General features: G+C 54.6%; 1 protein-coding gene across 1 annotated transcript in view; it reads right to left on the bottom strand.

The window, feature by feature from the left end:
• Positions 1–12,945, bottom strand: part of CRTC1 (CREB regulated transcription coactivator 1) — a 66,836-nt gene that overhangs the window by 7,397 nt on the left and 46,494 nt on the right. Inside the window, exons 5-9 of the mRNA XM_007945482.1 lie at positions 11,553–11,647; positions 9,650–9,735; positions 7,108–7,148; positions 6,541–6,761; positions 1,716–1,849 (exon numbers count right to left, since the gene is read on the bottom strand). Of these exons, the coding sequence (XP_007943673.1) occupies positions 1,716–1,849; positions 6,541–6,761; positions 7,108–7,148; positions 9,650–9,735; positions 11,553–11,647 (577 nt within the window). The remainder of the gene's footprint in view (positions 1–1,715; positions 1,850–6,540; positions 6,762–7,107; positions 7,149–9,649; positions 9,736–11,552; positions 11,648–12,945) is intronic.

Here is a 12,945-nt window from a genome sequence, read left to right as displayed (position 1 = left end):
AGGCCCATTGCCCCTGTCCCTCACACCAGCTCAGCAACCATGCAACAGTGGACAGGTAGAAAAACAGAGGTCCACCAAGGGTCAGGCTAGAGGTTGCTGCATCCACACTCAGCATGCTGGCAGCTCAAGCCCTTGTGGCCTCCCATAGTGTCCTTGCTGTAGCCACACTCAATAGTATCTCAGCTCCCCTGGAATCCTGGGAGACCACCCCACCCCCACCCTTGTCCACTCTGCTGACAAGAGATGTGGTCACATGGCAACGACCAGCTTGACTCTTGTATTTGGAAGGAGGAAAACACCCAGGTTCTGGAAAAGGATAGTGATAAGGATGGCATGGCAGGAGAAATGTAATGATGTCACTACGTTGTAAACGTGGCAGCTGTGTCTGCAAACGTTCTGGTGTGTGTTTTCACCATAGCAGAAAAAGAGGGAAAGAGTAAACGCAAAAGCAAATTTAGGGGAGCCCTCAGGGCTGGGTGAGTCTGTGTAGGATCTAGACTTGTGTGTGGAAGCTGAAGGCCTGGTGTGGGCAGGGCCCTGACCCCCGACTACTGGGTCTACACCCCACATGGATGCTCCCAGAAAGCAGCAGGTAGTTTGCGAGTAAGGGGCTTCCAGAAGGGCAGGCAGGCTGAGAAGCAAGGAGCAGGAGGGCCAGCTGGCTCAGGGTCTCGCTCATGGAGAGCCTGAGTACAGCCCTGGGGCTACCCAAACTGTTACCCACACCCAGACCTGACCATCTGCCTATACAGGAGACAGACCCATCGGGGAAACAGGCCAGGCAGGTGTGGGAGGAGTCCCTGAAATTCAGTTATGAGTGGATAGTGTCATGGTGCTATATTTAAAAAAAAAAAAAAAAAAAGCCCTGATCTGTTCAAAGCAACAGCTGCAGTCAGCAGACTCGGACTCAGACAACCCCAGGTGCATCACTGTAGAACTGTGTTCCATAGAGTTTTCAATGGCTGAGTTTTGGAAGTAGATCACCAGGCCTTTCTTCCAATGTGCCTCCAGGTGGCCTTGAACCGCCAACTGTCTGATTCACCATTTGAATCACGCAGTAGATGGTATAAACCAGGGTGACCCTCTACCTTCTGTGAGTTCCCTTCTCTCTCCCTCCCCACTCAGTTTGTGTAATTAAATGTGTGCAGTGTCCCAGGGCTTGGGTAGGTCAGGTGATTATGGGTTGGAATACACTAACCAATGGGCCCTCACGTGGGGGCACTTTTGTCCCCAGGAGACACTCAGCAATGTTTGGAAGCATCTGTGGTTGTCACAGCTGAGGCACTTTTGGGTGGACTTGAGCCACCAATCTTTCAGTACGTAGGTGACCGCATTAACCACTGCACCACACAGGGGCTCCCCCTTACTATTAGGGATTAAAAAAGTGGAGGACACAAACAGGAGATCTGCAAAAAGGAAAATCCTCTAAACATTTGAGCATCAGAGTTTCAACTCGACCCTGAAGAAGAGAAAGGGCATGACGACCCTGCCAGTCTAACAACACTCAGAGGGTCCTGCCCTGGCCCACACAAGGATAGGTAACGTCAGAGGTCTGCCAATCCTGGGAATGGAATGAGGAGGTCTCCTGCTGCTGGTTCATGTCCCCCATGCATCTGACAACTTTGATGGTAACAGAGAAAAACGCTAAGGGACTGTGGGATCCCACAGAACCCCCTCACGTCTCCCTCCCAACCCCAGTCCCTCTGACCCCGCACCTGAGTGATGGGTGACAGTGGGGACAGGGTGGGTGGCACCTGCTGGGCCTGCGGCCGTCTGGCATCCGTGCTCAAAGACAGGGGGCCGACGCCTGGCTGGTGGTGCTGTGGTGAGGAGCCTGGCGTGGTCATTCCTGGAAGGGAGGGAGGTAGGGTGGGTTCGACCTCCAACCTTGGGGACCCCACCTCCCCATGCTGATAAACATACCCCAGCAAGACCTGTCCATCATCTGCTCCTCCACGCTGGCCCCTCCCACTGCCAACTGCAGGAGGGGCATGTCATGCAGGCCTGGCCAGTCAAAGTTTCCTCACTTCTGGGCTGCATAATTGGCCCAGGATAGGCATGTGACCATGCTGGCCCAATGAAAGCCTGCTCTGGCACTTCTGATGGACCTCTAGGAAGAGAAGTCTGGGGCTATGGAGGAGGGGGGCATTCTTGTGACCACAGGCAAAGAACCTGCTGGAGGTTATTTGGGATGGGGATGGTTCTTAGGGGCCAGGAGATGGGAAGACAGCAGGTAGCCCTGGGTCCAACTACTCTGGGCACTTCCTGGTTTGGGGAGACAAAAAAGCCCCACTTTTGTTTGAACCCATGTGGATTCTGGTTAGCTACAATTGGGTCAGCCCTGCCTAACACTGTGGGTTCCCTTATCATTTCCACCCTCCCTCAGTCAATGTGTCCACTCCTGTCACCTCTTGTCCACATCTACCCCTTACCCCACACACACACCCTCTGTGGTTGGGGTGCCGCCCCCACCCTCAAACCAAAAACCCAGCTTTCTCTTCCTTCTGCTGTACCTGCCCTAAGACTCAACGTATTCACCCCTGCTGAGGTCTGCTCTCCCTTACCCACCCTGCCCCACTCCTTTATCCCAGGTGGCCAGGTCCCCTGGGCATGTCCATGGTGGAGGGGTCTGTGGGTGAACCCAGGGTGCTGGGGCCTGTGCTGCAACACTGTGGGCAATCTAACGGCTTTCCCTGTCTGCCCTCTGGCCCCCTAGTGGTGAGGGCAGTCACCCTACTGTGGTCACATGAGGTCCTAGTGAGATCCATGAGCAGGTTCTGAGGGAGCCTGGCCCCCAGTCAAAGCTGACAAAGCTGCCTGAGTCATCCAGAGAGTTCCAGAACCATATGAGTGAGGGCAGCAGCATCAACCTCAGCCCACAGAGGAGATGAGGATTGTCTGGGTGGGGCCAGGCTTGCTCTCCCCATGGCCTGAGAGGATGCTTCCAGGGAGCGTCAAGCAGAGGGGACAGCAGCTTTCCCTCCCTGTGTCTGTCTGTCTCTCCTTCTCTGTCTCCCTTCCTTCCTTTCTTATCTCCATCTCTCCTTCTCGATCTCTCTCTCCTCTTCTCTGTCTCTGCCTCTCAATCTGTCTCTGATCTTCCCTTTCTCCCTCCTCTTTGCCCTCTTCCTCCCTGTCTCCAGCCTCCCCACATCTGCCCACGGCAGCTGCTCCTAGGCCCAGGCCACATCATAGAGCAAGCAAACTCGGTCACGCCTGCACTCCCCCCGGGATGTCCTGGCAGGTCCACGTGGCCCAGGAGGGCAGGAAGGCCTGGCAGCAATGGCTACTGCAGCTGAGCCCTGAGGGCTAGTTTCTGCACAGACACAGTGATGCTGGGGGCTTTTAAAGACACCTGGGCCAAGAGCCCAGAGCCACCCCTGGAGCACCAGACAAGGAGTCAGCCAGACTGAACTGTGGGCCTAGTGTCACTCATTCTGAGTTCCCATGCCCTGGGGCCCAGAAGCTGAGTGGCTTCTATGCCCAGGTAGGATGTAGGTGTCAGTACCTGACAGGAGGCAGAGCTGGGGTAGGGAAGGCAAACCTGAATGCTAGTATGAGTCAGGGGCAAGACACAGGCAACAGGGACAGATGGGGCCTATGGCTAAATGGCAATTTCCAGCCCTGTCTCAGGCCCAGGATTGTGGGCCCAGTGTTGCTGGGTGTCCTGATTCTCTAAGAGGGTCCAGAGATCCAGCTGTTTGCATGCCCGCTCCTGACTGTGATGTCAGTTCAAATACTATCACATACATGTGCATGGACCCATGTGCACACTCACACATTTATAACGTATTCACATACACTCAGACACATGCACACTCACACATAGCACATACCCTCACATGTTCACACATGTATGCACAGACATGCACACACACATGCATGCTCATGTTCACATAGACACACACTCTCTCACACTGGGATTCGGCCTTCACGGCCAATCAGTAATGCCTGCCCTGAATGCAGGGAGGGTTCATCTTTGCACCTGGCCTTGCACCTACCATAGGCCACTGTGTAAGCAGGCATCTGGGCTTTGAGTTCCTGTTTGTCAGCCTAGTCCACCTTTGGGAAAAGGGACCGGAGCCAGGTGGAAGGCTGCCTGGATAGGCAGGACAGCCGCCAAGTCAGGGCTGTCCTGGGGCATGCACACTATCATGGGGGACCCAGCATCCTTGTTACCCTGAATGTATAGTGTGTTAGAGTGACTGCCTTAGAGGCTCAGGGCTCTTTCCCCTCACGGGGCCCATCTGGACAGGTGGGAGGCTGGGGGGCTGATCCCATCAGGGCTGGGAGCTCCAGCTTGATTTAAAACAGAAAGCGACGCCCCTGCCCAGCAGCTGCCGGAGCCACACAAATGGCCACACACGTGGGACACTCTGGTCTGAGCTCCGGCTCCACATGCATTCCTGCACCCCGGGGTCTCACATGTGCCCTATTAGCTGAGCTTCTTTGGACTCAGTTTGTCAGATGTGTAGATTCCTGAGATGGCAGGAGCTGAGGGGCTGCTGAGAGCCCTGAGCAGGGTGGTCTGAAGGCTATAGACAGCTATGTCGGCACGAAGACAGAGATGTCTCTCTCTGACTCCTGCTCCACCCTGATGCGTATCCGCCCGCTGTGTTTCAGAGCTCCCTGGGCAGGCAGTGTCCCCACTCATGGCTGAGCCCAGTGGAAGCGACAACAAAGCTTGGACACTGCCTGGCTAGGACGAGCTCAGGCTCCGTGTCTGAGCTGTTCTCACCTCCAGCCCTTGCTGTTAAAGTCTGAAAAGTTCCCAGTGTCCTCAACACCCCTCACTGCCCGGCCCTGTCACCACCCAAACCCACAGAGATCAGATTCCTCGCTCCAAGCTGGCACAAGGCCAATTAATCTGACTGCCAAATTCAAACTTGAGCAAAAGGGTCCCTCACTGGAGCCCTGCTGGCACTGCCCACCATTTATTGTTGTCTGAGTCAAGCTGGCTCCGACTCACAGTGACCCCATGTACAAGAGAACAAAACGCTGCCCGGCTCTGTGCCATCCTTATGAGCATCTGTCTGCGTGAGTCCGTTGTTGAGACCACTGCATGTTCTGAGTGCCTTCCAATCCAGGAGGTTCAACTTCCAGCACTCTGCGGGACCATGTTCTGTTGTGATCCACACAGTTTTAATTGATTTTTGGAAGTAGATCACCAGGTCTTTTTTCCTAGTCTTAGTCTGGAAGCTCCAATGAAACTTATTCAGCATCAGCAACACTCACTGAAGGTCTTTCCTTACCCTCACCGTTCCTCTCCTTCACCAAACATGACATCCTCCTCCATCGATGGATCCCTCCCAATGATAAGCCCAAAGCAAGCAAGTCGGACAATGGTCTGTTGAGATCCATAAGGTTTTCACTGGCTGATGACTGAAAGCAGATCACCGGCCTTTCTTCCTAGTCTGTCTTAGTCTGGAAGCTCCACTGAAACCTGCCCACTATGGGTGAACCTGCTGGTATCTGAAGTACCAATGGCATAGCTTCCAGCATCACACTACCTCACAAGCCATCCCAGTATGACAGACAGAGGGTAGTGGTGCCCACCACTGTTGATGAGGGAATGGGCAGGTGTCCATCTGTCCTGAGGCTCTGTGGGCAAGGCTCTGTGTCTTCTCTTATAGCTGTGTCTCCAGTGCCAGCTCTGGGTCCTCATGGCACAAAAAGAGCCTACCATCCCCTGGGCCTCTCCCTGCAGCCTGTCTGGCCTGTTCCCACCTCTCTCTATAAGCCAGATGCCTGCATCCCCCAGGACACAACCTCATACACTTCACGATAAGTGCTATGCAAGGGCCACAGAGGGGAACTTGTGAGGAGGAGGCTGTCCAGGTGCAGGGAGAAACGAGAAGCAAAACTGAGGCGTCAACAGCCTTGAGGGCAGAGGTCGGGGGCACAGGTTGGGCCTGAGAGGTGGGGTCTGGGCAAGGCAGGAGGGGGTAGGATTGAGCCCTGTGGTGGGATTGTGCAGAGGCCCTGGGGCGGTTTGGTGGAGAGGGCTGAGTTTAGGGGTAGCAGGTGGACGGTAGCCAGGTGGTGCAACCACTCAGAGGGAATCCAGGGTCCTGAGCTGAGGAAGACATGAGCTGCACACCCTTCTGGGCAGAGGCGCGGCCAGGGCCTGAGGATGCCACGCAGGGTTGGAGGTCCAAGTTGGGCCGATAGAGAACAAAGGTGGCACATAGGACGCTGGGTGAAAACCCTTGAGGTCTCCCATTCTGCAACACTGTGGGTTCACCCAGCCTCTCTCTGAAGTCCTCACCCCAAGTACCTCCAGAACCCATCCAGCCCCTGAGATTACACCAAGAACTGACTCTTTCTCAGATGTCCCCTCTGTTTGGGATGACCCCCCAGGGCAGCCTGGTCACTCTGAGCTTCCCTGGGGAAGTTCCCTCCTTACAGGCCCCCCAGGCCTCTGGCACTTGGATGTGGCTCCTGCAGCCACGACTTATACACAGGCCATTCTCACCTGGGGCCCAGCTCATCAAGGAGGAGGCCCCTTCCCCCAACACCATGGCCTGTATCTGACCTTACCTTGGGGTGCACCGCTGAGACCCAGGTGTGTCAGGTTGGCCGCGAGGTTGCCAGTGCTGCTGGAGCTGCTCAGGGCGGGGAAGGGGGGCTCCTCAGGGTCCAGCGGGGTGGGCAGTGGTGAGGGGAAATGGATGTTGGTCAGGTCGGGCAGTGAGCCCCCTGTGTTATGGGTGGCAGGGATCAGGGTGGTTGTGGTTTCCTGGTCGGCAGACGGGAAAATGCTAGAGGTGAAGGCAGAGAGATGCTGGTGAGTGCTGGGTGGTGGTGGGGGAATGGCAACCATTCTCTCTCAGGGGCCACAGAGGGCATAAGGGGGCCCCTCAACCTGCACCTCAGAAGGCCCCAGGTGAGTGTGACTCTTGAGAGGCTAGGGTAGGCAGCCTGCCCAGGTGGGTGTGTTGAGGGTTGAGGGGGGGGGCTGCCACCTGGGCGGCTCACTGAGGGGCTCTCTGGGTGGTCATCTGCAGCTCAGCATTCCTCCTGCTGGGACTTACAGCCTCACATACAAGCAGAAAATTCTGGGCCCCCTGAGCAGCCCCAAGGGGGATGTGGATGTAAGAGACTCACTTGATTCCAGGAACCTCGCAGGACTTAGGCCTAGACCCCGTCTGAAAGAGAAGGCAGCACAGGCTAAGACAGCACTGGGGGTGGAGGGCAGCCTTCCCATGCATACTGCGCTTCCTCACAGCATGACCACTTCCTATAAGGCCCAGGGATGGTGAGTGGTGCCAAGCTTTGCAGATGTCAGAGTCGCAGAGATGAAGAATCCCGGCCCCCCACCCACCAGGCAAGGGGCTTGCCCGACACAGCACAGGGATCAGATCACCCTACACAGCCCCCTCCCCCACTCCAGCTCTGCATGTGTCTGTCTGCCTGGCACCCATGGGGGCTGTGGCAGTCTCTGGAGAGGGACTTGGGCCCTAAGTCCATGCAAGGTCTAGTGAGCCCTAGCAGTTTAGAGGGTACTGCTCTACAAGGAGTCCCTGTGGCACAAATGATTAAACACTCAACTACTCGCCAAGAGATTAGTGCTTCAAACCCAGCCAGAGCCACCTCAGAAGAAAGGCCTGGCAATGTGCTCCTAAAAGGTCACAGCCTTGAATACTCTACGAAGCAGTCCTGCCTCTGCACACACGGGGTCGCCAAGAGCCAGAATCATTCAACAATAACAACAAAGCTTGCCCACATGTTGCCCTGACTCCCCATGGTGCCCCAGAAGTTCGACTCCCACCTGGGACCCCTGGCCCTTCCCCAAAATTGCCATTGGGACCCTGCAGAGGCTGCACTGTCCTTCAACAACCAGTTCCATTTAACGGCCTGGTTGGGGACACTGTTGGAACACAGTGTCTGTGAGGAGAGGCCCAAGGCCTATGGGGCACAGCCACACACACAGCAGGACGTCCCAGCATAGGAGCCTGCCCACTCCAGCCTGTGTCTCAGACCAGGCCGCCCCCTCCAGTTCAGCAGCAGGATCCATGAGGCTTTGAGTATGGAGCCAGGTGGAAAGCATTTCCTCCCCACTTCGGAGTTCTGGACTCGGATGGAGGATTCATCAATATAATCACAATAAACATATTCCAGGGAGCTCCCTGGGACCCAGCCTCGGGAGCAGGGTGCCTCCCCCATACACCCTGTACTCCCAGCTACCCTATGCACTTGCCCCAAGAAGGGGCCTCCTGGGTTGCTCCTCTGTTAACTGGGGACACAAACGGGTTAAGGAGGGTTGACGGGACCCTGAGAGGGTCAGTGGAACCCCAGGAAGGCTGAAGGAAGGTAGAGGAAGTGTAGCTCCAGGCAGGGAATCATCATTCCTATTCGAGGACAAAGGATAGAGCCCTCTTCAGGCTGAGACAAGACAGGACAGAGTCCTGTCTGCTCTTGAGGGCCCCAAAAGTGCCCTGTGTCCTGCCCCACCCCCCATCCACCAGCTGATGTGTTCTTTAGGGATTATGCAAGAAAACGGTGACCTGTTGCCGGGGCTGGGCCCGCCCTCAACACCCCATGGAGGGAGCCTTGCCTGGCTACCATGATTAGGGAACCTGTGGGGTGGTATAAGACCAGCGGGCCCAGCACTGTGCAGGATGCTGAGGGACAAGTCTGTGCTTGGCCGGGGCCTCCTAATGCCCTAAGTCAACACTCACTTCATTATGGGATTTCCACAAAGCCCACTCACAATGGGTCTCTACAAGAGCATTTCAAAAGAATCCCACAAAGGCTACAGATATAAATGGATTTCTAAACAGATTAAAAACTCGCCCATGCCCGCCCCACTCCCAACGAATCAGACTAGATTTATTTAGGACATCCTTGTAGACACGTAGTTTATGGGGCATAAGCTTCGCCAGGTGCTGGCTCTGCCCTCCTTCCAGTCTCTTTCTGGCAGGTTATCCACCACCCTAGAGTCTCTGTGGTTCAAACAGTGAGGTGCTCAGCTGTGAGCTGAAAGGTTAGAGGTCTGAGTCCGCCCACAGGTACTTCAGAAGAAAGGCCTGGTGATCAGCTTCTGAAAAAGTAGCCACTGACAACCCTATGGAGGACAGTTCTACTCTCGACATGTGTGGGGTCGATATATCAGGGCCAACTGGACAGTAACTGGTCCCCACCCTTGCTTCACTGAGCTCATACATTCTCTGCTTCCCTCAGCGAATGCCTAGCCTTTCAGAAGCAGATTGCCAGCTTTTCTTCTGAGGATCCTCTGGGAGGTCTTGAACTGCCAACTTTTCAGTCAGCAGCTGATCACCACCAGGGACTCCACCCTCTGGTGGCATAGTGCCTAAGGCACTTGATTGCTAACCAGAAGGCTGGTGGTTCAAACCCACAAGCCACTCCTTGGAAGGAAGGTTGGGTGATCTACTTCCGTAGAGATATCACCTCAGAAATCCAAGGAGGGGTCACTATGAGTCAGGACCGACTCGATGACAGTGAGATATTTTTTTTTTAAGGACTCCGAGGAGGCTTGCAGTTCATGTTAAATAAACATAAGCATGGTCAGAATCTGGTGGTCGTATTTCGGGGACTCTGAGGACCCCCCCCCCAAAGTGCCATTCCTGGGATTTTCCCTCAAAAGCACAAGAAGAAAACTCACTCACAAAAGCTCTGAGGTGCTTACCTTCTTCGTGTCCCACGTTTGCTTTGAAAGGTTTTTGTCTACTTCTGATGAGGTCTCCTCCATTCCTGGGACCGTTAATAGTAAAACTAAGGCAGAAGGGAAATGGGGAGCGGAAAATCAGAAAGGAAATCTCTTCCCAGCAATGGGGGCACCAGGGGGCCCTCCCTCAACAGGCCTGCCACGTTGTCACTGCCCTAACATCTGCGAACTGTTTAGAGCTACAAACAAGGGCTTTGTAAAAACAAAAATAAATTAAGTCAGAGGACCTGTGTCTAAAACAGAAATGAAAACTAAAACCGTAAGGTCTGAGAGCTGCATCTACTCTGCCCCTGAACAGACCCAGCCTGGGCATCTCCCACCTCCTCCTTTACCCCCTGAACACCTAGGCTGTAGCCCCAGCACCAAGCACCAGGGCTCAATCCATGTCACCCAGTTGGCTGAGGCTGGGGTGACCGTGCTGTGTCTGCGGTGACTCCATGGGTCAGCCAGAAGGCTGGCTGGGCCCCAGAAGAGAGGGGCAGGGATGGGGGCAGTGCAGGCACTAGACGGGCCTCATTCATGGCCCTGAGCCCTGCTGGTCCTTCTCTTCCTCAGTCCTTTCAGTTACAGTGATTACAACACTGCCTGTCCTGTTCATGTGGCTGGAGGCTGGGTTTCTTCACTGGTTACCATGTTACCACGAACCCACCCAGGTGGCAAAGTCCTCCTCCTGACAACCCGGGTGGAGACAGCCAGGCCATTTGACCCTGCTCCGCCCATCCCTCTGCCAGAGAAGCAGGGGCAGGTGAGGTATTCCCCCTCCAGGCCCCTCAGACTTACTCCCTTCCATGGTCACACTGCCCACCCACCTGGCTCCGCATTCTTGGGGGACCTACCAGGATGACCAGACTCAGAACTGCCAGGACACTGAATGGGGAGGAGCCTGGATAGTTGGAGCCTCCCTTATTGTGAGAATGCTTCCTCCTGCATCCTGGTCCCAGGTTGGCCAGGGCTCCAGGGGAGGCAGGGGGCGGGGAAAGCTGCTAGGAGATGACAATTTCTGTCCACAATCCTACTATCAGCAAAATTTCCAGGGACATTTGTATATCCACCATGAAATGTTCCAAGGCCAACATGCTCTGAGCCTGAAACTAGACTGAATCCTGTGGGGCCTGTGTCTTGGGGTAGACTGTGTGCCACATGGGGTTGGCTGGGCCAGCCTCACAGCATCTGCCCTCTTTGCTCTGGGGGATGCTGCCCTAGTTTTTAGGATGGCATCTACTTTCCTTGAAGGTCTCATGGACACCACTTCCATGCCCAGCTCCAGTGGGGACAGGCTGAGGGCCTGGATGATGGGCACAGACCCACTTCACCTGCATGGAGAACAGGTTCTCTGTGCAAAGAGAGTTGGGGAAGAGACAAATTGTCTTCTGCCTGCCTGCTGGAACGCTGGAAGGGCTGGCCCAAGAGCTGTGGGCAAGGCAGCCTAAGGACGGAGCCATCCCAAAAGCAGTAGGGCCAAGAAATGGGCACCGATCACAACAGTACAGTGTTAGTACCTGGATCAAGATGTACCTGAAGCTGTCAGGCTAGCTCTGGGCTTGCTTTGTCATGAGACATAATACCCCTGTTGCTTGGGCTTGCTGTCCCTTACAGCCAAAGGAATCTAAATGTGTATCATGTGTACACGCTAAGAACTCAAGAACAAAAGTCTCTAAGTTTGCAAGAGCTGGTTTTTCCACCTAGAAGATTCCTATGCATCCTTCAAAACCCAGACTCAAGAAGCACCATCTCTCTCAAAGCATCCTGTCCTCTCTCCTTGTTCCCAGTGAGTCTTCCACCCACAGGCTTGCAGACTCCTGGAGGCAGGGGCCATATGCTAGGTTTGCCCAACCTGAGGAGTAAACTCACACATGTCGCATACCTCTTTTCTGGTGTGTGTCCTGTGACCCACCCGTGAAGGAGTCTGGTGGGGTGGGTGTCATTGTGCTCTGGTGCAGGGCGGAGTCAGAATTGGTCCTGAGGGGAGAAAGAGACAGTGTCCCCACTGGGGACATGCCCAGCAGAGACTGTTCAACCACGAGATGGGGCTGACTTTGTGGGTCGCTGTTTTATTGCTGCCCCTGACAGAAACCCTAAAGAGACTGCTTTGCAAAGCCACACAGGTGATCATGGTTCCCTCTGCAAAGCCATTAATGTCCCTCAGTCTCTTCTGTTTTCTCCACTTCAGGCACATATGATGCCTTCCCACAAGGACCCCCCAGAGAAGAGGCAGGATGCTCCCTCAGAAGCTCAACCTCAGAGGTACAAGCCCTCTGCCTGTCCTGGGGCCCCTCCTGGTGACTCCACCCTCCAGGACACTCAGGTATTGAACCAGGTGTGATAGGCAGGGAGGAAGCCAGTGACACACGTGTGGGAGAAGACCTCAGAAGAAATATAGCCTTTTGGGATCTCTAAGGTGTGGGAGTCAGCCTGCTGGGAGAGATCTTGGCCCTCTATACTGGGGATCCAATTTCTGGGGATGGATTACAGACATCAGGACAGGACACCCCCCAAATGCAGGCATCTTGAGGGTTGGTCCCCGGAGAGGCTCTGGCAAAACGGAGATGTCCCATGGGGAACTGGGCCACATGAGCAAAGGCCTGGACAGACTTTGCAGATGGCAATTTGGGGACAGTAGAAGTCACATGTACCTGGGGCATGAGGATGGCACAGCCACTGAGCATCATGGTGCAGGAGACACAGTTCAAGGGGACAAGCAGTTTACAAGGATGGGACTGGTGGCTCCTGACCACAGGCTGGGCAGGCAGGGAGGGGCCAAGTTAGGGCCCTGGCCCACCACCAACTTTGTCCTTGAGCAAGTGTCCTGACCTCTCTGGGCTCAATTTCCATTATGTCTGAACAAAGGATGAAAACAGCAGCTACTGCCTGCAGCTCTTGTACATTTTCTCTAACCTGTATGATGGCTGGAACCAGGCCTGGCATATAAGTGCTTGGGAGGTAACAAATAACAGTTGTTGTCGAGCTGACCCTGAATCATGGTAACCCCCTATGTGTCACAGTGGAACTGTGCTCCAAAGTGTTTTCAATTCTGATTTTTCAAAAGGAGGTCGTCAGGCCTTTCTTCTGAGGCACCTCTGGAGAGACTCAAAGCCCCAACCTTTCAGTTAGTAGCTGAGTGCTCAACCGTTTGCACCACCCAGGGATTCCACTTTGTAGCTATTTGCCTGTATTATTTTATGTTAGACTTTTCTAGATGATGGTATTATGGGTGATCATTTTTTTCTTGTTTGCGTCTATTTACATGTTTTTCCAAT

The sequence above is a fragment of the Orycteropus afer genome, unplaced genomic scaffold, assembly GCF_000298275.1.
Source record: "Orycteropus afer afer isolate SDZICR_OR568_19922 unplaced genomic scaffold, OryAfe1.0 scaffold00136, whole genome shotgun sequence".
In the NCBI taxonomy this organism is placed as follows: Eukaryota; Metazoa; Chordata; class Mammalia; order Tubulidentata; family Orycteropodidae; genus Orycteropus; species Orycteropus afer.
Note: the sequence above shows the minus strand (reverse complement) of the source record. Positions and strands in the feature narration are given on the sequence as shown.